Here is a 24,354-nt window from a genome sequence, read left to right on the forward strand (position 1 = left end):
TTAGTAGCTAAAGAGTACGTTCAACGGCATGGCGTGGACTATGATGAGGTGTTCGCTCCGGTGGCTTGTATTGAGACAATTAGACTGATCATCGCTTTAGCAGGATCACACGGCTAGGAGATACACCATCTTGACGTTAAGACCGTGTTCCTTCAAGGAGATCTAAAGGAATACGTGTTTGTCACTCAACCAGAAGGTTTTGTCGTTGCTGGTGAAGAACAAAAGGTGTACAAGTTAAAGAAAGCTCTCTATGGATTACGACAAGCACCTAGAGCTTGGAATATAAAGCTTAACCAGATACTCCGAGGTTGAAAGTTCAAGCGGTGTTCAAAGGAACCATCGCTTTATTGCAAAGAAAACGACCAAGAGCTACTTATTGTCGTGGTCTATGTAGACGATCTTCTAGTTACTGGATCTTCTTTACACTCTATACTAGAGTTTAAACAAGAGATGGCAGCAAAGTTTGAGATGAGCGATATTGGTTTATTAACATATTATTTGGGAATTGAAGTGTTGCAAGGTAACGGTTGGATCGTGCTCAAGCAAGATAGATACGCCCAAAGAATCCTCGAAGAAGCTAAGATGAGTACTTGTAACTTAACTCATGTACCTATGAAGTTAAACACAGGCTTCTCTAAGTCACCCGATGAGGAAAATATTGATGAGAGGGAGTATCGCCGTGCCATTGGATGTCTCCGATACGTACTACACACGCGTCAAGACCTATCTTTTAGCGTTGGTGTTCTCAGCAGGTATATGCAAGATCCTAGGACGCCTCATGGTGCAGTCTTGAAGCAAGTTCTGAGATATCTTCCTAGTACTTGCCCTCTCGAACTATACTACCCACGTGACAAAGGTACTAAGCTGTTGGGATATAGTGATAGTTCTCATAATGTTGATATTGATGATGGTAAGAGTACGATCGGCCAAATATTTTACCTTGGTGATAGTCCTATAACGTGGTGCTCAACAAAGCAAGAAATAGTTGCGTTATCGTCTTGTGAAGCTGAGTTCATGGCTGCGACAGAAGTGGGAAAACAGGCGATATGGTTGCAAGAACTTCTGAGTGAAGCTGTCGGGAAAGAAAGCAGAAAGGTGGTTATCAAAGTCGACAACAAGTAAAAATCCTGTGTTCCATGGCCAAAGTAAGCATATTCACAGGAGATTTCACTTTATACGTGAGTGTGTCGAGAACGAGCAAGTTGAAGTCGATCATATCCCGGGGAGCGAACAGAAGGCGGATATTTTTACCAAGTCACTTGGAAGAATTAAAATCAAAGAGATGAGATACATTATTGGAGTTCAAAATGTTTGTAAAGACAAGTTCAAGCTTAAGGGGGAGAATGTTGTTTGATAAGCTTGAGACACAAGTTTCCTTTTCCTTATTAAAGTCATGATTATCTTTAGGATTAGGAAATATGATAGTGCTAAGGGAATTAGGATTTATTAAGTCTTATATATATATGGATACATGGTGTGAATCCTTGTTCAAAAACGCGCCCAGGTTGCTGATTAATCGACCGAGTACTCCCAACTCGTGACCTTACCGTGGCGAGTAGGGTCTCTACGGTGATGCCAGGCGGTGCACCGTGTTTTGTCCGCCTTGACCGATTTATAACACAAATCGCCGAGTTAATTGTCAAACAGATTACGTTCATGTATTTTAAACACACGAAGCCCAGAACCCTTTTCTGCTATTATACTGATTTCATTCATTCATCGGAAAGTTAAATAATTGTATTTCCACAGAAAACTACGACTTTGAGAACTATCAGCTTCGTTTTGAAAGCAACTCAAGTGTTTTAGTCCAAAATAAATTGAATCAAGATCTTTTCACATATTATCTTTATGTTCTAAGGCAAAAATCTTCTAAGCAACTGTTTTAAAATACATATTTTCACAGGGGAGAAGATGAAGTTGTAATTACCAATTCGCCCTCCATTTATAACTTGAAGTGTGAACACATAACCCAACACGCTTCAAATTACTCTATCCAATTGATATTAACATGGACATACCAATTTGTTTTACATAAACATGTATTATAAATGTAAAAGAAACATGTATCATACATAAAAATTGGTAATATACATAAAAATGGAGTATAATACATATAAAAGTACAAAAAATTCCTCCCCGCGTACTCCCCGATTTTTTCCGTTTTTTTAATAAATCGCTAGGCCTGGTTGTGCCGCACGCGTAGCGCCTAGCGAGTTTCCGAACAAGGGGTGTGATGCATAAAGTGTGATTTATATTTTGTGATTTGTGATTGAGAACTTTGAGATTGAATAAGAGAAGGACTTCTTATTATTGGGATTCTATAAGTTATTGGTGTAGCGTTTCAAGCTAGGTCTTACATGTTCACAGAACATAGGGTGAGTTGAAACAGTAGATCTTTGAATATACGGAGGAAAGCTTTAAACTTATTGGTGACTTTCATTATGCAGCTACATTATCCCAACTCCAGTAGTTAAGCATTTCATAACTAGTGTTGAAGAAAATGCTCAGTTCCCTGGGTTTTGTTCATTGGGTATATCTTGTCAGCGTATGGAGAACGCTGGAATCCGTCGTCTATTCAAGATGACCCCTAAAATGACAAGGACTCTAATAAGAGGAGTAAACCTGTTGTCGAATTGTTATGGTATTCTCAAAGAGAAAGTCGTTCTTCTCTCTGTCGATGGTGTTTCAGTAGGAAACGACCAGACAGGTAAAACTTATTATATACTCCCTCCATTTTTTAATATAAATTGTTTTAGAATTGTGCACATAGATTAAGAAATCATTAATTTTTTATATTTTCTAAACAAAAACATCATTAATTATTTACTTAACCACAAATCAACCAATAATAAAATAGAAGGTATATTATCATTGGTCATATAACATTAAGTATTAATAAATTTTACATAGAAAACCGAAAACGTCATATAATTTGGAACATAAAAATTTCTCTAAAACGACTTATATTAAAAAAACAGAGGGAGTATTAATCAATCTTGATTCACTGGTGAAAATTAATAATCTTAATGTTTGGTACAGTTGTTTTTTGAAAGACCGAAAGCATAAATTTCAATCATTTGGTTTCTATGAAGAAACCATGCGATACAACATCACTAAAAATCTTAAGAGAGGGAAAACAGCATTTATTCAGTATCAATATAAAATATTACGTCCATATTTTTTCCCAATGGCAGCTTTATTATCAGATTTTTCTAAATCACGGGGCTATGTGAGTTTATTTTAATCGCTGGTTCACATTTTGTGTTATGTATTGTACGCAGGTGGAACCACTGATCCGAGAGTACAATGATAAGCCGTAGCGGCCCTGACAGGAAGCATAGCAAACAACAGCTTCCAGCCCACTAAAAAACTTGAAAAAAATCAGCCTTTTTTAAGAAACAAATCATTGGTATACATATGTTACTGTAGCTACACGTATATAGAATAGGCCACGTTTTTGAAAAATTTCTTGTGGTCATTACCATGTCAGGACCGGCACTGATGATAAGCTTCCAAGTTATTACATATTCGCGGATTTTGTCTTTTTGCCTCTCACTCAGGCATACATGGATCTTGCTGACGTAAGCGAAAGTTTATCAGGAAAGATTCCCAGAAAAATCGGTGAACAGATAGTCATACTTTCTCAGGTTTGTTTTTTTCTTTTAAACTTTTTCATGTTGAATAGTTAAAGAGGATAAGTTAGAGGCACTATTAGGTATAAGAAGAATATTCAGGCACCTTACTAGATATTTGTTTGTTTTGGAGCAGGTTTTAAAGGATGACGTCAATGCAGGCTACAGAGATTTAGAAGATTTACAGGTAACGTGTGTTCTCAATTCGTGTTTGCATTGGTTATAATATGTGATGTGAGTCTATCAATTCGTCTCAGCTTTTGAGTTTAACGTTAGAAGCTACGAAAAGATCTGAATCATAGTTTCACACTATTAAGTTAGATTTTCTTGACTAAAAGAATCGTTGATTGCGGTGAAAACAGCTAAAGGAAGTGAATGGAGTGAAAGTTGACAATATTAAGCATCTTCGTCAGCTCACAGAGAAATGTTGTGTTAGTGCAAGATGACACAACAATAAGGTAATGCAGAAAGTAAAGCAAGAGACAAACAACTACAAACAACCCTTAAGATTTATTAGAAATCGCCTTGTACACTCTATTACAAGTTCTGCTTAATCAGCTTTACACAGTCTGTTACACCCTAACAACTGCTACTGAAAGATTCCTAAGCTACCCGCTTGTGTCTCTCTTCCGTCGAGTACTTCAGCCACTGCTTCAACACGACCTAAAACACTTCCAAGAGCTTCTCTCTCTTTCTATAAGATCAGCCTCTGTGTCTCTGTCTCTATACAGACGACCCCATAGCTATCTTATAGTTATTCTCCATGTTTCCGAAACCCTAGTCTCCAAGGCAACATGTATGGACATCTTCCATAACAATAAGTGCAACTTTCCTTTTCTTGGAATGCACTTATTCCTCTTTCTTTAAGTCATAAACTTGCTCCTCAAGTTTATTCTTCTTTCGATATCTCCAAAATACTCCCTTGCTCTCCAAGTCTACACGACTCCAGCTCAGCATCTTGACTCCACATGGTCTTCACCACTTAACCCGACGTCTGCTTCAGCAACTACGTCAGAGACTACTTCAGGGCAGACATCTTACATCTTCAATCTCCCCCTTTTAGCTTTGTGTGCCGATCAAGCACAACACTCTTCTGGTTCAGCAACCTCGTTCCTCACCTGGAAACTTTCATACCAAATGTGCTTTTCTCCCCCACGAGATGTGAACCACACCATGCTTTTCTCCCCCATGAGATATGCATCCTCTGTAACAGAATATCACCATTCTCCCCCTGCTTGATTGCATACTAAGCTAAAACAGATGCTTAGATGTCAAGTTTTACAGACCTACCGTCTGTTTCTTCATGTATAATCATGACACAGCCCCTGCTGCAGCGGAATAACAAGTATTGCATCACGATCTGACGCACCTGTCAAGCTACCTCTCGACCCACTTCTGTTGAGGACCTGGCTACCTTCATGTGCCGTCTCCTTGACCATGAGCCCTTCCCCATCTACACCGAGTGCCCTCTGCACTCGTTGCTATTGTCTTGGAGTGATTTCACACCCCTAAAGATCATCTCGCACCACTTCCTGACGCACTTCAATCTCCTTCCCCTTTGTGTAACAGACAACTCCGTGTCCTGACTCCACGCTTGATGCTTCTTGATCTTCCTGAAGATCACTCCTAACAGAGCTGCATCCATCTTCTGATGTCTCATCCTTGATCTCATCAAGTAAGCCACTCTTGGCTAAGGACACCTCTTCAACCCTCCTGGGCTTAGTGAACGTCTTGTTCACCTTCTTGGCCATGTTTCTGCTCTTCTCACGAGCAAAACACTCCACCTTCTTGTGTCCAACCTTCCCACAAAACCAACAGCACATCCGATGCTGCTTCTTGCTTGGCCTGATACAGTTGCTGATGCACCGATCAGTCTCCTTCCTTGTACCAGCTGCACAACCATGCTTCAGAACCTCCTTTCTGACCTTCATGTTGTTGCACTGATGTACTACTTTCGGCTTGTTACTCACAGCTACGCGCTGTAGAACTTCCTGCCTTCCTCCCTGTCGTACGTCCCGACGCACCTCATGACAAGCTCCTTTGGCTCCACTTTTTGATGTGCTCCCATGCACAAAATGTGATAGCCCCTTCTGTTGTACGCCAGTACTCTCAGCTCCTCGGTATCCCAGTCCCCAATTCGCCTTGGCTGGTTGTCCCATTGAGAGTATCTTATCCAAGTCCTTGGATCCACTGTTGAGCATCCTGATCTGTTTGTGATTCTCAGCTAAATCACGTTCCAGCCTCATTGCTCTCTCACGCTCATCAATAGCAACCTCCCTCAGTTTGCTAACCTCCTTCTCCAGAGACTCATAATTCTCATTTACAGCAGCAAGCTCTTCATCAAGATCTTCATACTGCTCACGGCCCTGCACCAATTCGTGTTGCAACCTCGGATTCTCATTCTTGAGATTCAACCACTTGTTGAGCATCACATGATAATCCTCAGAGTCTGTACTGACATCTGAATCCGAGGATTCACTAGATTTCTCCTTGCGTGCACCAAATGCAACCATATTCTTCATCACCTTTCCATCTTCTTCCGACTCTGAATCATCAGACGACTGCGATGGAACTCCTTTTCCCTTCTTTGAGTTTGGACATTCACGCCATGTGTGTCCAACACCTCCGCACTCAGAACACTTAAGTTCTCTTTGCTGTGCTACAGGACAGTCAACCCTTATGTGACCAACGGCTCCACACTCATAGCACCAGAGACTTTCTCTCCTTCTGCCATTGCCACGATCACCTTCCGGGCGACCATACTGATTACTCCCACCAGAGGAATTCGTCTTACCGAAATTCTTGACCAGTATACCAATGTCATCTTCAATCTTCTGAAACCTATTAGTATCTTTGTCAGCTACAAGTGCCACACTCCTTGGCGCACTGCTTGATGTAGAGACTGAACTATTGTCTGTCTCCATCTCTTGTGCCTTCAGCATACCCACAAGTTTGTCAAACTTGAGCTCATCCATGTTTGTAGTCATCTGCAAGACCGCTTTATGAGCTCCAAACTTCGTAGGAAGACAGCGTAGTAACTTCTTTACCAGCTTCTTCTCCTTGTACTTCTTCCCAAGTACAAATGCTTCATGCGCCATACTACTGAGTTTAACACTAAAGCTCGCCACCGAATCATTGTCAGACCATCTGAGATTCTCAAACTACGACCGAAGATAATCTAGACGTGTCCTCTTGAAACTCTCATCTCCTTCAATTGAATTCAGCAGGATCTCCCACGCCCCTTTAGCTGAAGTACTCCCCTGAATTAGCTGGAACTGTTCTGCTTCAACAGCTCCAAAAATCACCGAAAGCGCCTTTGCATTGAACTTTGATGCATTGCGCTCTGCCTCTGACCAATCGTCTTTTGGCTTAGGCTTCTTCTCATCTCCTGTGACTATGGTAGGCTCCTCCCAACCAATCTCCACAGCTGTCCACGCATCTTCATTGATTCCTCGAATCATCTGCTTCATGCGAGCCTTCCAATGACCATACTGGTCTGCATTCAACATGATCGCCTTCTGCACAGAAATAATCATGTCCATCTTCACCTTCAGGATAACACCGATAACTTAGGTGCCCCGCTCTGATACCACTTGTTAGTGCAAGATGACACAACAATAAGGTAATGCAGAAAGTAAAGCAAGAGACAAACAACTACAAACAACCCTTAAGCTTTATTAGAAATCGCCTTGTACACTCTATTACAAGTTCTGCTTAATCAGCTTTACACAGTCTATTACACCCTAACAACTGCTACTGAAAGATTCCTAAGCTACCCGCTTGTGTCTCTCTTCCGTCGAGTACTTCAGCCACTGCTTCAGCACGACCCAAAACACTTCCAAGAGCTTCTCTCTCTTTCTATAAGATCAGCCTATGTGTCTCTTTCTCTATACAGACGACCTCATAGCTATCTTATAGTTATCCTCCAATGTTCCTGAAACCCTAGTCTCCAAGGCAACATGTATGGACATCTTCCATAACAATAAGTGCAACTTTCTTTTTCTTGGAATGCACTTATTTCTTTTTCTTTAAGTCATAAACTTGCTACTCAAGTTTATTCCTCTTTCCATATCTTCAAGATACTCCCTTGCTCTCCAAGTCTACACGACTCCAGCTCAGCATCTTGACTCCACATGGTCTTCACCACTTAACCCGACGTCTGATTCAGCAACTACGTCAGCGACTACTTCAGGGCAGACATCTTACAACTTCATGTTGCACCAAGAATTTGAGACTGGATTTAGAAAATGGTTATATCATCAACATTGACCACAAATCTGGGAAAAATGTCAGTCCCAAGATTTTAAAACGTTACGGAAAACCGAAGGCGATGTCTAAGGTCCTTTAATTTCTGTAGCTGGATTGTAGCTAACACAGATCACTTGCTTAATTTATTCTTTGTTTCATTGTCAAGTCATGCCAGGCCAGATTTGGATCAAGCCCAATAAAACATTGACTTGCCCCCTAATTTTTTTTGATACTTTTGATATTTTGTTTAGTCTCCCAAATTATATATAAAAAAAAATTCAAAAGTTTTTATAAATGTTTATAGCTCCTAAATTTTCAGATTAGGCCCTAAAGTCAAGGGACTAAGTTCTTACAGCTATCTTAAAAATTGTAATTGTTACTTTTCTTCAAAGTGGATTTTTGATATATCTATCTTACCAAAATAAAAGTATAAATATGAACTTACCCCTACAATAACATGTTAATTACAGTCCAATGCCACTGAAAAACTATATTATCTTAATTTTAATATTTTGGTCTTTTTCAATTAAAATAAATATAAACATATCTATCTTATTAAAACATAAACATTATTTAGACCTAATCTTTATTTTGTAAGTTTTTACATTAAATACACATTTCTACTCTATAGTTAAACCTACATTAAATCACTAATATTTTTTTCTTTATACTACTATCCATGTTTTCCAACAACACTATAATTATCCAAACAATATAAAATATTAATTTCATCTTTTTAATAATTTCTAACAATTTTCTTTCACATTATTTAGATAAATTAAATAATTTAAAACTTCAAATAATTAATAAACAACGAAAGTAAATAGAACATATTTTTACAGTTTTAAATACTACAAAAACATTCAATCAATAATAAATCAATTAAATTAATGAATTATTTTATTTATATTTCTTAAATAATGGTTATATTATTTATTTAAGCAACATAATAATTCAATAATAGCCATTACATAAAATATATATATATATATATATATATATATAAACGTTATACATTGTACAGTAAATATAATAACAAAAATAACTATGAATTTTTTTCAAAATATATGTTATTTAAAGAAAAATGATTAAACTAATTGTTAATAAAAAAAATTAAACTGATTATAATATACACCAAATTATTACAAAATAAATTACACAAAATGATTACAATAAAATTAATCAAACTATATAAAAAGAAGTAATATGATCAAGATATATTTATAGTTCTTAATTATTATAGGAAAAATTGGCAAAACGAAACAAAAAATGAGCCTCTTTGCTTCTTTGGTATAAAACCATTTTTGTTCATTTTTTCTTCTTTTTACCCATTCTATTTCTAAAACTTAATGAAATAAATAGTTTTATGAATCAAAAAAATTATATAAAATAGAAACAATTGATGAAACGCCCATATATTTTTTGGGTTGAAAACCTTGATAAACTAAAAATTTTACTTTTGTTCTACGAGAAGTAGATTACATCTTCTACGAAAAATGGATTAGTAGAAATTGAATTCTAGATTAAACAAGTTCATCTACCTTTTTTAAAACGAACAATCTACTTTTAATTAAACTTTTAAATACGAGGAATGCGAATTCTACCAGTTTTAAAGATAACTACATTTTTTGTGAATGTAGTTTCTACTTTTATAAAATATTCTAAATTTTTAGGAATGCGGAATCTAGACACAACTCATACCGCTATATGTGGTAGAATCTGTTTATGGAATTTTTTTTATTGTTTCTACGCAGTGTAAAAGTGCATTCTACGGATAAGAATAATTATATTTCCAAAAATAATGCAAGTTCAATTATGATTTATTCTAAAAATATTTGAAAATATTTTTAATTTCCTAAAACGTGTTTATGAGATTTTCTTTACAAAGAAAAATTATAAAAAAATCTAAATTTTAAAACTTGTGTGTCTTCTTCCTCCGAAACCCATTTCTCAAAGTTATAAAAATGAGTTGATTATTCTCTAGGCCATTTTTGACTTTTCTTTACACTCAGAGTCACTTCTTACATGTGAGACACTTTGTTGTGGGTCAGCAATAAACTGTGGACAACTTTGCCCTTAATAGATATTCAATGTGTGGACGGGTGATACGTGGACGGAGATAAATGTAAAAATTCCAAAAGGTTCATCAGAGCAAGCTCCACAATAGTTGAACTTAAGGACACAACTCCAACAACAATGTTTGTCTGTGGACAGGGACGAGAAGATTTTGATTATGTTGTGGATATAGACGCTAACATAACCATGAATAAAGAACAAGAGAGATCTCTTAAATTTGTGGATAAGGAATTGAAGCTTGATGTTGTGGATAGATATTAAACATAGATATTAAAAATGTAACATATTAAAAGACTGTGATATGGGTGCCAATGTGTCCACAATTTCAAGGATGAAAAAATTAATAACTTCAAACCAATAACTGCAACGTACATGTCGAGAAAACAAAGCTTGAGTGGTGAAAACAAAGCTAAACAAAACAAAAAGTTCAAACGAGTCATCTCCTCCTCCAAAACCCCAGTCAAAACGTGTCAGCTCCTTTTCCCGGTGCGCCACACCATGGATTATGAGCTCAACATCGTCATGGATGAGTTGAGCTTGGTGAAACTGCGGTGGTTCGAGCTCGTCACAGTCTTCCACCATGAGATATGTAGTATGCTGAATTTTGAATTTTAATCATAATTTTACACATCCACAAATAGTCGTCCATGTTTACCCGTCCACGCTTATCTTCCCACACCCATCCACATGTGTCGTTCCATGCTTAGAGCATTAATATCACAGGCTCTTAAGTAGAGTTTCTAAGGTAATTATGATTTAAAAAAATGAAAAACACACATTAAGCTAAGACACGGGTCTTAATTAGGGCATCGAAGCAATGTATCTTAGCATACACGTGTCAAGAAATTAAGGGATAGAGGAGAGGTTTTTGGTTAGTTTCTTTCTTTTGGCTTCTCTTTCTCGAATTCTCTCTCGACGACGAAAGAGGTGGTCTCTTCCTCTCCGAGGCTCTCCACTGTGAAACGGTGACTTCTCTCTTGGTGGCCGTCGTCGAAGGAGGAAAAAGTCGATCTCTCTCTCTTGGTGTCTATCCTCGACGGCGACGGACCTGATTCTCGGTGGCTCTCCGCGAATGGAAAGGTAAAGATATTTTGTGTTGTTTGTTTATGCATGTCTTTAGATTATGTCTATTCTTGTTCTGATCCACTTGTTTTTCCATTTTGTTGTGTTTGTTCTCTTCGATTCTGTCTCTCCATGGCTCTCCGCGACGGCGCAAGACCTCTCTCTCGGTGGCTGTCTGATACTCGAAAGGTAAAGCTTCTGTTTTATGTTCTTCAAGGTTTATCAAGTTTGATTTGTTTGTGCTGTTTAATTCTGTCTCTAGATCGTGTATCAATTTTGATTCGTTTGTGCTGTTCAATGCTGTCTTAAGATGGATTGATCAATTTCGAATTGGTTGTTGCAAAGTTGTTTCAATCTTGATTTGTTTGTTGTGTTGGGTTCTGGTTACTGAATAATTTGTTGTTTCTGTCTTTGTGTTGTCATCTAGAAGGATCAAACCCCTCTTCATTTGTTCTGACAATGTGTCTTAAGCCGGATGGATGAAGAGATATGACCAAGGTTCGGCGAGCAAAGGATTACAATGCACAAATAAGGTTAGTGTTACTCTGTCTCTGGTTGTTGAAACGAATTGATTTAGGTTCTGGTCTCAATTTAATCGAGGGTCATTAATGTGTTGGTTAGAGTTAGAATATGGTTGTGTGATTAATAGAAGTGATGGTTAGCTAGAATTGCTTAGTGTGATGAATGTGGTAGATAAATGCATTTGAGAGTAGAATAGGGTTGTGTGATAAATAGAAGCGATGGTTAGCTAGAAATGTCAAGTCGTTTTATTTGGTTGGTTGTGATGAATGCAATTGAAACTTCATTTCTTCTCTTCCTTCTCTGCCATCTATAAACACACTTTCCTTCTTCTCTTTCTTATCATGTTTTAAACTTCTTTCTTCTCTTCCATCTAGTAAAGACATTCTTGTCTTGCTTTAACTCTTCTATGACATTTCCGGATATGGATTATAATCCTTATACGCAGACACCAAACTTTGTTGAGCTTTTAAATAGTCAACAAGACAATGTGTTTCGTTTAGTAGAAGAAAGTCAAGGCACTGAAGCTTCATCACAGTTTTGTTCAGTAGAAGAGAGTCAACCCACTCCTGCAGAGCGTAGAGAGCGAAGGAAATGGACTCCAACGGCTGATATTGTGCTCATCTCCTCATGGCTAAACACCAACAAAGACCCTGTGGTAGGGAATGAGCAACGATCTGGTGCTTTCTGGAAGAGGATTGCAGCATATTTTACGGCCAGTCTGAAGATTGCAGCCCTTGAACAGAGATAAGCTAGCCACTGTAAGCAGCGTTGGCACAAGATCAATGATCTTGTCTCCAAGTTTTGTGGATGTTATGAAGCTGCAACAAGAGAAAAAAAAGTAGTGGACAAAATGAGAATGACATTCTCAAATTAGCTCATGAAATCTTCTACAACAACAATAAAAGAAAATTCAATCTAGAACACTCGTGGAAGGAGCTGAAGAATGATCAGAAATGGTGTACAACAACCATAAAAACCGATGGCATCTCTAAAAAGAGAAAGTGTGAGGACAGTACACAATCATCAAGCTCACACGCAACTGGTGAAGCTGATCAAGGTACCATTTGACCCCATGGTGTTAAGGCTGCAAAGGGTTCTGGTAAGAAGTCTACGGTAGAGGAGAAGACCCTCTCAGAGTTTCAAAGAATGTGGTCCATCAAACAGCATGACCTGCTGGCTATCAAAGAGAGGCTTTCCAAGATGAGTCTACTTGATAGTCTACTAGCCAAAAAGGAACCTCTTGCTGATTACGAAGAAGCTCTGAATAAGAAGTTGATTAATGACTTGTTGTCTAGTTAGTTCTAAGGTCTCAAGGTCGTGTTCTTTGTTGTCTGTTTCTGTTTGAAGTTCTTGTGCTTGCTTCTGTTTCTGTTTCTTGTTATGATTTGTTGTTATGTTTCATGATATGTTGTTCTGTTTCATCATTCTTGTTGTTCATCCTCTGTTTCAGTAATGAGAATGATATGTTGTTCTGTTTTATGAGTCTTGTTGTTTTGTTTCTTGATGTTCTGTTTAATGATTCACGTTATTGTGCTTGCTTATGGTTATTGATTCATGTTGTTGTTTGTTTCAGGTTATTGGACTCTCTTGCAACTCACGGAATCTGTCTTTGACTCTCTTGCAGGATCATGTCATATGTCTTTGTATTTTAGTCTCTTGTACTCTCTTGTCACGGACTCATGTTGTAGTCTCATGTGACATGTCTTGTATTTTAGTCTGTTGGAGTCTCTTGTCACGGACTCAGTTGTAGTCGCATGTCACGGACTTTTGTAAGCAAAGTGTATCAAACGTTATAAAAGGAAGTGTTTTCAGGATTGTAGAATTCAAGCTCATTTGTAGTCGCAAGTTCTTTCTTTTTTCTTCCATCTCAAGTTATTTATTTAAACAGAAGTTCAAGTGATTAAGTTCTTTATCTAAATACTAGATCAAACACAACATCAAACAGAATATCAATCTCAAACACACGATTCAAAATTTCTATCAAGACCTTTCTTTCATCTCAAGTTTTATAAAGACAAGTTATATCTCAAGCTCTTTCATCTCTAGTTTTGTAAACACAAGTTCTATCTCAAGCTCTTCCATCTCATGGCATCTTCTTCCCATAACACTTATGAGGGACTAGATGATGAAAGTTTTGATCAATTTTTTTATCAACATTTTGATCAAACATTTGAGAAACTTTTCCTTAATTATGGTGGCCAAGAAGATGAATCGAAGAGACGAAAAAAACGAGTTTATATCGAAAGAAATCGTGAAGCAGGCCACACACAGTTATGGAATGATTATTTCAGTGATACTCCAACATATCCTGAAAATTATTTCCGACGCCGTTTTAGAATGAACAAGTCATTGTTCATGCATATTGTTGATCAACTCTCCAATGAAGTTCAATACTTTCAGCAAAAAGAAGATGGTCTTGGAAGGCTTGGTCTCTTTGCATTCTAAAAATGTACAGCAACTATTCGTGTCTAGGTGTATGGTACTGCAACTGATACGGTCGACGAATACCTCCGGCTCGGTGAAACAACAACTCGGTTATGTGCGGAAAATTTTGTCGAAGGAATAATAAATTTATTCGGTGATGAGTACCTAAGAAGACCAGCACCGGCTGATCTTCAACGTCTATTTGATATTGGAGAGCAACGTGGATTTCCCGGGATTATAGGAAGCATCGATTGTATGCATTGGGAGTGGAAAAATTGTTCCACCGCTTGGAAAGGGCAATATTCTCATGGTTCGGGTAAACCAACAATCGTTTTAGAGGCGGTTGCTTCATATGATCTCTGGATATGGCACGCGTTTTTTGGATCTCCAGGTACCTTAAACGATATCAATGTTCTTGATCGCTCACCTGTTTTTGATGACATGATAAATGGTTAAGCTCCGCAAGTCACTTACTATGTCAATGAAAGAGAGTATCATTTGGCTTACTATCTCACCGATGGTATTTATCCGAAATAGGCAACTTTTATCCAATCTATTCCAATACCACAAGGGCCGAAAGCAGTTTTATTTGCTCAACGTCAAGAAGCTGTCCGAAAAGATGTCGAGCGTGCTTTTGGAGTCTTGCAAGCTCGCTTTGCCATTGTTAAAAATCCAGCACTTTTTTGTGATAAAGTCAAAATTGGGAAGATTATGCGAGCATGTATCATACTCCATAATATGATAGTAGAAGACGAACGAGATGGATACACTCAATTCAATCTTACGGAGTTCCAACAAGCTGAGGACAACGGAAGTTCACATGTCGATCTCATTTTGATACAGATATCCCTACAAATATCGTCAATATTATGGGTGTTCGAACTACAATTCGTGATAGACAAATGCATCAACAATTGAAAAATGATTTGGTAGAACATATATGGCGTAAATTTGGACGTGATGAAGACAACAACTGAGCTCGGCCGCTTATTTTAAATTATTATCGTTTATTTGACTAATCTTTGTTTGTATGTTCTTTTTAAATCTATGTTTAATATGTAATCTTTTGTTATTTTTTATTTATAAATAAATTTTATCTTAAATAAATTTATGTTTTACTTTATTTTTTTTAAAGAACTCATACTTAAGAAACTTGCAATGGAGGATAGAAAATTAAGTGTATCTTAATTAACGTTCTTAACACTTATTTATTACTAAAGAAGTCATTAAGAGACCCTAATGGTCTCTGGGGATAAGGGTGATCTTATATTATACATGTAGTTATCTATGTTTTTTAAACATCCACATATCACTCATCCATAACACAATCATTGAATACGTGTACAAGGATAGATTTTAAAATATAACAGAAAAATATATCAAAGTGGATATCAAATTATAGAGAATAAAAAAATATAATTTATTATATCAACAAAATTTGCTATATGTATTTTTAATTTTAAATCAACAAAAATAAAAAATTAAGAAGTAGAGTAAACAATAATAAAAAAACACATTTTCTATTCCTCTTGTCTAAGAAATATCTCATTTTCTTCTCATTAAGGGCAACTATGTATGTTCTCGCTGTAGGTCCCATGAGAAAGTGTCTTCCAAGTACATTGTGACCTTCGATGTAATTGAAAAGTGATAAAGTGCCTCTTGACGTAAAAAAATTCTATAAAAATTGTGCGTCTTCTTCCTCTTTAACTTGCTCTTATGCAAAATTTTCCAACATTTTACTCTTTTTGTCATTCTTGATGTCAAAGTTCGATCATTTTTACAGGATATAATCAGACCCCTTTTCAATATGACATTAGCTTTCAGCCTTTCATATATTTTCTTCCACAAATAAAGCTTTAATTTGAAAAGGCTTTTGGTCTGTGTTAGGCCTGGGCATATTTCCCGGATCTGAACCGGTATTTACCCGAAAAATCGGGTTTCGGATCGGGTTTGGGTAGAGGAAAATACCCGATCGGATGAGGTCTTAAATTTGGTCGGGTACTGGGTCGGATACGGGTTATATCGGGGATCCATACGGGTATCCGACTAGAGCCGAGTTAAAGCTTAGTTATGTTACCCCTAGTAGACTAGCCCTAGTTAATGCAAACTACCCAGTACCCACGCCTTATGCGATTTCGATTTCCAAAACACAAGCTTTTCTTTATTCTTGTATCAGCCGTTTCTTCTTCCTGACAGACCCGGCCTTTGTGATTTCAGATGCTCTTCTTCTGCTTATTAAAAGAGAAGAGATGAATTTCGGAACCAAATCTCAAATTCATTCTCTTTCTTTTGCTTTTGAGTCATCGAGAAACATATCTCAAGTAAGGATCATTGATTGTGTTTCTGTTAATTGATTTAGGATAGTTAATTGATTTGCATGCCCAGGCCTAGTCGATGTTCTGAGTTGTGATTGAAATTGTTTTGTCGATTTTTTGTGATTGAAATTGATTTTTTTTCTTCTAGAATTGGCTTTGAAATCGATTTGTTATATAGAGTTGAGATTGAAATCAATATTTTTATCAGTATGTAACATATTGTATGTTCTTACTGATATGTTCTTGTCATTGGTCTTCTCTTATTGATGTTCTTTACTCTTTTTATTTGTAGATGGATTCTTCACCATTTCCGGCAAACATTGACTCTGAGACAGAGAATGGAGTTCAAGAAACCCAAGAAGAGAAAGCACGCCGTGATAGGAATGGGAAAATGAAGGTTTGTTCAAGAGGTAGTTCTCGGCCAGCAGCAAAAAAGCAGTCAGGCACAAGATCAGACGTCTGGGAACACTACACAAGAACAGAGGACGACCGTGACAAGTGCAGATGCAACCATTGTCAGCGTGTCTTCGGCTGTGCGTCTTCACAAGGAACTTCCAACCTTAGGAAGCATCTACTCTCCTGTAAGTCTCACTTGTCATGGAAACAAAGCCAAGCTCCTGGTTCAACTGTGATTACGAATGATGGAGGTCTGACGAATGCAAAAGTTTCTGAAGCTGTGTTTAGAGAGGCGACTAATGAGCTGCTAGTGTTGGGTGAATTACCACTTTCTTTCACTGAAAGTGTTGCTTGGAGACACTTCTGCGATTGTGCTGGTCTCTACAAACCTTATTCAAGAAGGACTGCAACCAGGGACATTGTCCAGATGTATGTGAGAAAGAAGGAGGCTCTGAAGAATTGGTTTAAAGTCAGTAAGCAGAGGGTTTAACTTACCACAGACATTTGGACAGCAAATCCTACTGGAGTGAGCTACATGGTGGTGATGGCTCATTTTGTAGATGATAGTTGGCAGCTAAGGAAGCTTATCATCGGGTTTAAGCATGTATGTGATCACAGAGGCCAGACGATTGCTGCTGTTCTTCTGGAGTGTTTGGCTGAGTGGGCTATAGAGAAGGTGTTCACCATCACGGTTGACAATGCAACAGCTAACACATCTGCCCTTTAAAATTTTCAAAGGGAGTTCATCTTGCTTGGCGATGAAGCATTGGTGTTGGATGGCAGCTTCATGCATATGCGGTGTGCAGCTCACATTATCAACTTGGTTGTGAGAGATGGTTTGCAGGATATTGATGGGAACGTGGAAGCGATACGTAATGCGGTGCAGTATGTGAGGTCTTCTACTCATAGACAGAAGTCATTTCAGCTGAGAGTTGAGTCGGGAAAGATGACTCGAGGCAGTTTACCTTTGGACATCAAAACGAGGTGGAATTCTACTTATCTCATGCTTCAGAGAGCTATCAAGTACAAGGTTGCTTTTGATAAAATGGAACAAGAAGACCGGCTCTACAATGACTTCTTTAACGAAGTTGAGAATGGGAACAAAAGGATTGGCCTCCTGCTACTGTTGATTGGAATGCAGTGGAGAGGTTAGTGAAGTTTCTTATCATCTTCTACAACTCTACATTAGTTGTCTCCGCTTCCACATCAGTCTATTCTCACAAGTGTTATCGTGAGATAGTCACTATAGATAGCAATCTGATACGGTTGTGTCAGAGTTTAGATAAGGAGTTGAGAAGCAAGGCTGATGGCATGAAGACAAAGTTTGATAAGTATTGGGGTGGCATGAAGAATGTCAGCAAGATGGTTATTGTTGCTTCTGTGTTTGATCCTACCAAGAAAATGCAGTTTGTGAAGCTATGTTTTGAGAAGCTCTATGGCAAAGAAACACATGCGGCTAAGGAGATGTATCAGTCGGTTTACAGTGTCTTGACTGATATGTTAAAAGAGTACAGTCTTCGCTTGAGGAGAGAGTCAACTGCTGGACCATCATCACAGTCTACTCAAACATCGTCATCAACTGGAGAAGATCAAGAATAGGAGCAAGTGTTAGGTGAAGACATCACAGTCTACTCAAACATCGTCATCAACTGGAGAAGATCAAGAACAGGAGCAAGTCTTAGGTGAAGACATTGAAGAAGCAATGGATTTGGTTGATGATCTCGATTATGAAAGGATGGACTTTGCTTATACTGCACTGGTTGCTGAAACAAGAAGCAAGGGATGAGCTAGAGCTGTGTCTGTGTCTCATTTATTTGAAAGGACGGCGAGCAACTCCCTTACAAAAAGTCCTTAGAAGTTGGTGTGGACAAACACAAAGAACATAAAATGTTTCCAAAAACTTGTATCAAGGCTCTTCATTTTTCACTATGTTATAAATAGTTATAGAATATGGTAGCACAGATTCACACAGCTTGCAGAGGATTGTAACTGGAAACTTGTAAATTAATGTATACAAACTAGAAAGGATCACATGAAACATTCATTTGAAGACCAGGCTTGGGCCAATCTTAGTTTTGGCTCTAAAAGTATGCTCACAACGACATCTGCAGAGCAAAAGAAAAGGAAAAATGAACAGTCCAGGACATTCACCATTAATCCAATTAATCCTATCGGCATTAGCTTATGGCATAAGCTTGTGCTGTATGAACTGCCCTGCCATGATTCCTCACGAACGTCTGGTGAATAACCTCAAAAACAAAACTTCAGTACATAGAAGAGCGAATTGATACGAATCAAATGATAAAAAGAACTTTGAATTCCATTTTCACAAAAGATCAACACTTTAGCTAAAGAACGAGCTTCGGTAAATAAGAGAGAAGCGTACTTTCGGCTTGGCGATCCTGAGAATAGGAGAGTTTGATGTCTGCCCGTAACTCTTCCTCAGAGAGATGGGAGCGGATGGGTCGTAGCCGAAGACAAACGCCGACGAAGAGAAGCAACGGTAAGCCAGATCGTCGGATTTGAGGGTTTGGTTTGTAGAAGGTGATGAACCCAAAGAAGCTAAAAAAAGTTGTGTGAGAAAAATAGATAAAAGAAACTTTTAATTTTTCTTTATAATTAATTATGAAATTATCGAATATTATGCTTTAAAGCGGGGCTTTGGTGTTCAAAAAAAAAGTAGAGGGGCTTAATTGGATTAACAATAAATATTATACTAAGAGGACAAGTTAATGTAGGTTTTATGGCAAAGGGACAATATGATTGTTTTTTTTTGTTCTATTTTAGCAAATTTCCAATTATTTTATATCTATTATTTACCCTAACAAAATTTTGTCGAAACGTCATGATTTCATTAAATTGCAAAACAATGAACTTTAAATTTAAATTAAAAAGTGACAAATTACGACACTATAACAATTTAAATCAAATTGGATTACACATCGGTCATCCATCGGTTCAATCTGTTAGTCTCGGGTTTTGGTGTTTTTTTTAAATGTGGATATTTTTATAAACCTAAATTAAATTATCGGATCACCAGATTAACCGGTTTGATTGCGGGTTCGATTTGAATTTAAAATCTTTTATCTAAATACATAAAATTCTTACAAATTAACAAATACTTGTTAAGTTATTAATAAAAAAATTCATCATAAAAAATTCAGCACTTACAAAGTAGGGTCAAGATATAGTTTATCTTATTAAAATATAAATACAAATATAAACTTACCCTTAAAATAACTTGTTAATTACTTCCAATGCCACCAAAAACCTACATTATCTTAATTTTTAGTATTTATTGTCTTTAGCAATAAAAGTAACCATAAACAAACTTAATTGATTTTTAAACTAACTAGGGGCAGAACCCCGCGCGCAAGCGCGGAGTCGTATATGTTGTTGGCTTGTTGCTTTATGGAGTAATTAATCATCTAGGTGAAGTTCTTCTTAAACGTGTGTTGTTACGTTGTAGATATTTGCATACGAAGAGAATTGTGGGTCAGGGAATAAGTAGGGAGGTGTAGGTGTGTTCTTGATTTACTTGAAGAAACCTTGTAATTGTAAATGACGATCATTTGACCTGTGTGTGTCTTTTGATGTTTTTTTTTTAGTATTATTTGCCTCACCATCGTTGAACATATTAAGTGTATTTGTGTCACTATTTTTGGTTGGTTCTATTTTAGTGTCATTCAGCTTTTAGTTGATGACCTTTTTATCGGTTTAAGATTTGATACTATTAGTTTACAAAAAAAAAATGATACTATCAGTAGACGGTTGAATGCTACGGCATTTATGTTACTTGATCAAATCACTGTATTTCTTTAAAAAAATTGAGAGTATTAATAGTACGTTGATGCATCAAGGGACTAACTAAAGGTAGCCTCATGTTAATTATACCAGAAGAATATTAGTGAACATGTTAAGCCATCAACTTCCTTTAATTTAAAAAGACGACTAGGAAAAATAGGAAAAACACAAACGACGGAAAAGAGTAATTGCGTAGAGCTTGTAATGTAGGAAAAGAAAACTTGGTGGGAAAGACGACTTGTAGTACTTCCAACAATCACTCCAGGGGTGTTTGCGGCTCTTCTCCTCATCTCCAAAGCTGGGTGGTGTTGGTTGATCAACGTCCATCCCTTTTGTAGCCCCATCCATCGGGTTGGTGCCAGAAGCAGGTGGTTGTGCAATCTGCCATGCCGCTTGTGGAGTTGTGTTGCTGCTTTCAACCTATAACTAATAAGTAGATGTGTTATTTCAATCACCGCTGTTGAAGATGTTTTCTTTACTAAGCTTAGTTAATCTCTGAATGAGTTTCACAGACACGTAGTGCACAAAAAAGAGTTTCACAGACACGTCCTCAGAAGTTGCAGACATCATACGTGAAGGTGCCATGGTTGGGAGTGAAATTGTATGGTTTCACTTGAATCATGAAAGAAGCATTGCTTGCCAGCGAGTTCTTCTAGGCATCTAGGTAACTCCAACACTCAACCGCTATTAGCCTGTCAAACGGTCATATTCAGACACTGTCATTAACAAACAGAGTTTGACACAGAATCTGTAATCTGAGGAACTGCTTGAACCGCCACAGTTGATCCCATGTTGAATACACCTACCTGCATCGACCATTTACTAAAGACATTAATAAAAGAATATTCCACCTCCCTAATGGTCTGAAAGCGGAGAGAGGAAGACCTCGATCGGAGAAAGCCCTTGCTATTTTATCACATTCCCTAGACTCAAATTTGTATCTGTTATCTTTTGAAACCACATACCCCCTTTCCTTTCTCAAGCTTTACGCCATGACCTTGTGGATCGTACACCTGCTCCTAGGTTCGATCATCGATGAATAGCTGTGACAGCAAATGTCAATAATTTCTTTGGCTTAGAAAGTTAGGATATGTAACTTTCATCAAAGTTACCTCAATGGATCCAATGTTGGTCGCACCATCAGCAGCAAGTGCCATAAAACCTTGTTTCCATATCCCTTCAAGTACGACATGTTCTCAATTAGATTAGCAGCTGACGATCAATATCTGGAGATAAAAGAAAAGCCTACACATATTTGGTACGTTTACAAATAAATAATTACCCATTCATTTTCAACATAGAGATTTTTTATAGTTCTTGTAGCACACTCATTCACAGGAAACAACCGCCCTGAGAAAAACAAAGTGTTTTTAGAACGATACCAATAGTTACAAAGGTCATGAGAGATTAGTGAGTAACCAAACCTGCAAAGTATCTACGAACCAATGCATTCCAGTCAGCTGGAGAGTGTATACGATGATAGTCCCCTGGTCTTAGGTATATCACACAATAATAGATCCCCTTCATCGGACTGCAAGAAAACTCGATCATATAAGTTGCAATTTTCTTGACACTAAAGTCACTGCTTAGACGTGCTAATATTTCACTGACCTAGCTGAGATGCTCTCCCGTAGTTTTGGAGAAGCCAAAGAGAATCTCAACCAAGACTTGTCGATTTTATCTGCAACAGCTTCTTCCTCAGATTCATCCTTACCTTCAGGTACCATGGGAAGGAGAATTTGTTCCGAGAAGACCTGGTGCTGAGTAGGAATGTCCTTTGACTTGCTCGTTCATCCCTCTACTTTCTTTTAACTCCCCAAACCTCAGAACGGTGCCATCCATAGGACTAACCTGATTTTATTCTTGAAATCTTAAAAAGCAAAACTAAGAAAAAAAGTCTGCATAAAAGAAAGTAACAACGTTAATTCAATTGTGTAAGATGAGGTAAGTTTCATCCAAGTTAAAGGACAAACTTCAATTGTGAAGAATAGAATTATCATATATGAAAAGTTGCAGATGTTTACACATGAGAAATCAAACCATACATGATTATACCTGCTTGAACTCGTTGGTGCACTTTCTTCTTCTCTTTTAAGATGGACAGCATGTTTTTGATGTTCTTTCCCCGAGGGTAGACACATAGAACTCCATTCCCCTTTAGACCCATGATTTCTTTCATCTCTGTAGCTTCTTTCTCATTCATCTCCTAACAAAACATTACACGATGCATGCTACTTTTCATAAACCAGCCAAAACATTAGTGAAAGAATTTTTTTTTATTAAAATGATATACCTCCAAGAATTCAGTGGCGTCCTTTTTATTTCCCTTGAATGAAACTCTCAGCTTTTTCTTTAGAAGATTCAGAAGTTTCTGAAAGAAAATAGAAACATTAAAACAAATTTTTAGAACCAGAAAGGGAAATGTTGACTCAATAAATAAATACATGTACTTCTTAAGGCTCTCCATATTTTCTTCAACCACAGTAACACTATTTTTTTCCTGACATACAATGTATCCACAATCTACTCTAGAAATCTTTAATAGATGCCAAACTAAAATGAAAATGATGAAAAACAAAATATAATGCAAGTTTCATACCGTAAGCCAACATATATGCAATCCAATACGTTGAATCAATCCAGATGGAGACTGTCGAGGGAGATGTATGAAGCCGAGACATAAATCATGATGAAGATCAGCAATAAAGGAAGACGGGAATTGAGAAAGACGAATCTGCTGACGACATGTTTTTGCGGTGGATTGTGGCGAGGGTTTAGTCGTGTTTGGAGAGCTTTCATAGATACATAAAACGGCTGGATTCAGATTGAAATGAAAGGGTAGATGTAATAGAGAGATGTTTAGAAGGGATTTAATTTGGAACTGAAGGCAAAATTGTGTGTTGAATGTGGTTTTTCCTTAAAGGAGCGAAAGAGATGTAACGTTGATCTATTCGTGAATGATATTTTTTTATACGTTTGATGAAAGAAGGGAGGTGCAGGAAGATGAAGGGTTTGACGATGGATCTCAAAATAGGACCCTCTCAGATACATAAATCTTGGCCCGGTTCAGACCCGGGAAATAAGTGACGTAGCAGAAAGTCAATCTCTGATTGGCCTGAATTTCCAATTCCACGTGAACGCTTTTAGAGGGCTTGATATCATGTTTTTAGTATTGTGAGATTAATGTTAATCCACACGCCCGGAAATTTATAAAAGTACTTAAACTAATTTCCTAACATAACTTAATTGATTTCCGAACGAAAAAATTTGTCATTTTAATATAACTTTATTCATTCATATAGATATAGCGAAAATATATCTTATTAAATTAGAATTACAAATATGAACTTCCTTTTAAAATAACTTATTAATTACACTCAAATACCACAAAGAAACTACCTTATCCTAATTTTTATTTATTTTCTTTTTGCAATTAAAGTAACCATAAACAAACTTAAATTATTTTCAAACTAATTAATTTTAATTCACAGGCCCGATGAAATTTATAAAGTTACCTAAATTAATTTCTGAACATACCTAAATTGATTTATGAACGATCAAATTTATCATTTTATATAATTTAAGCGTTTTTTAGTCATTCATATAGTATATAACTAAAATATAAATAAATATGTAAATATATTTTTTACGGATATTTTCTTATAAGTAATAGCTTACTTCAAATTCAGTATGATAAATATTGAAGAGTATAAAATATATAGCACCAAATTTTAAATAATATATATATATATATATATATATATAATTTGATCATACATTAAATTTTTGATCCAAAAAAAATGAAAATATATTTGTGTGGATACATGGGTCGTATTCTAAAAAATGTAGGTGGTATAGTTGACGGTTCAAAAATA

At 37.0% G+C, this 24,354-nt stretch overlaps 1 protein-coding gene and 1 long non-coding RNA gene across 2 annotated transcripts; one reads left to right on the forward strand and one right to left on the reverse strand.

Annotated features, from left to right (window-relative positions):
* The first annotated feature begins 450 nt into the window (after positions 1-450).
* On the forward strand, positions 451-4,078 carry LOC106442916 (uncharacterized mitochondrial protein AtMg00810-like). Its single transcript, XM_013884536.1, has 4 exons — positions 451-1,118; positions 3,491-3,647; positions 3,769-3,819; positions 3,995-4,078. Exons 1-4 carry the CDS (start codon positions 451-453, stop codon positions 4,076-4,078), a joined length of 960 nt encoding a protein of 319 aa, XP_013739990.1.
* A 14,498-nt stretch (positions 4,079-18,576) lies between these two features.
* LOC106444804 lies at positions 18,577-24,122 on the reverse strand. The gene is made up of 9 exons (XR_007319738.1): positions 23,079-24,122; positions 22,773-22,850; positions 22,091-22,685; positions 21,904-22,010; positions 21,762-21,829; positions 21,592-21,656; positions 21,365-21,522; positions 19,062-21,285; positions 18,577-18,912 (listed from the first exon to the last, which is right to left on the reverse strand). It is a non-coding gene; the product is annotated as an uncharacterized LOC106444804 (long non-coding RNA).
* Positions 24,123-24,354: the final 232 nt, after the last annotated feature.

Source organism: Brassica napus, chromosome C2 (assembly GCF_020379485.1).
Source record: "Brassica napus cultivar Da-Ae chromosome C2, Da-Ae, whole genome shotgun sequence".
Classification (NCBI taxonomy): domain Eukaryota; kingdom Viridiplantae; phylum Streptophyta; class Magnoliopsida; order Brassicales; family Brassicaceae; genus Brassica; species Brassica napus.

Bases quoted from the DNA above. Each gene is read 5' to 3' on its own strand.
- LOC106442916 (XM_013884536.1), top strand. From the start codon at position 451: ATGGCAGCAAAGTTTGAGATGAGCGATATTGGTTTATTAACATATTAT. The intron at 1,119-3,490 runs GTAAAAATCCTG...TTACCATGTCAG, and splicing joins GTTATCAAAGTCGACAACAA to GACCGGCACTGATGATAAGC. The intron at 3,820-3,994 runs GTAACGTGTGTT...CGGTGAAAACAG, and splicing joins GAGATTTAGAAGATTTACAG to CTAAAGGAAGTGAATGGAGT.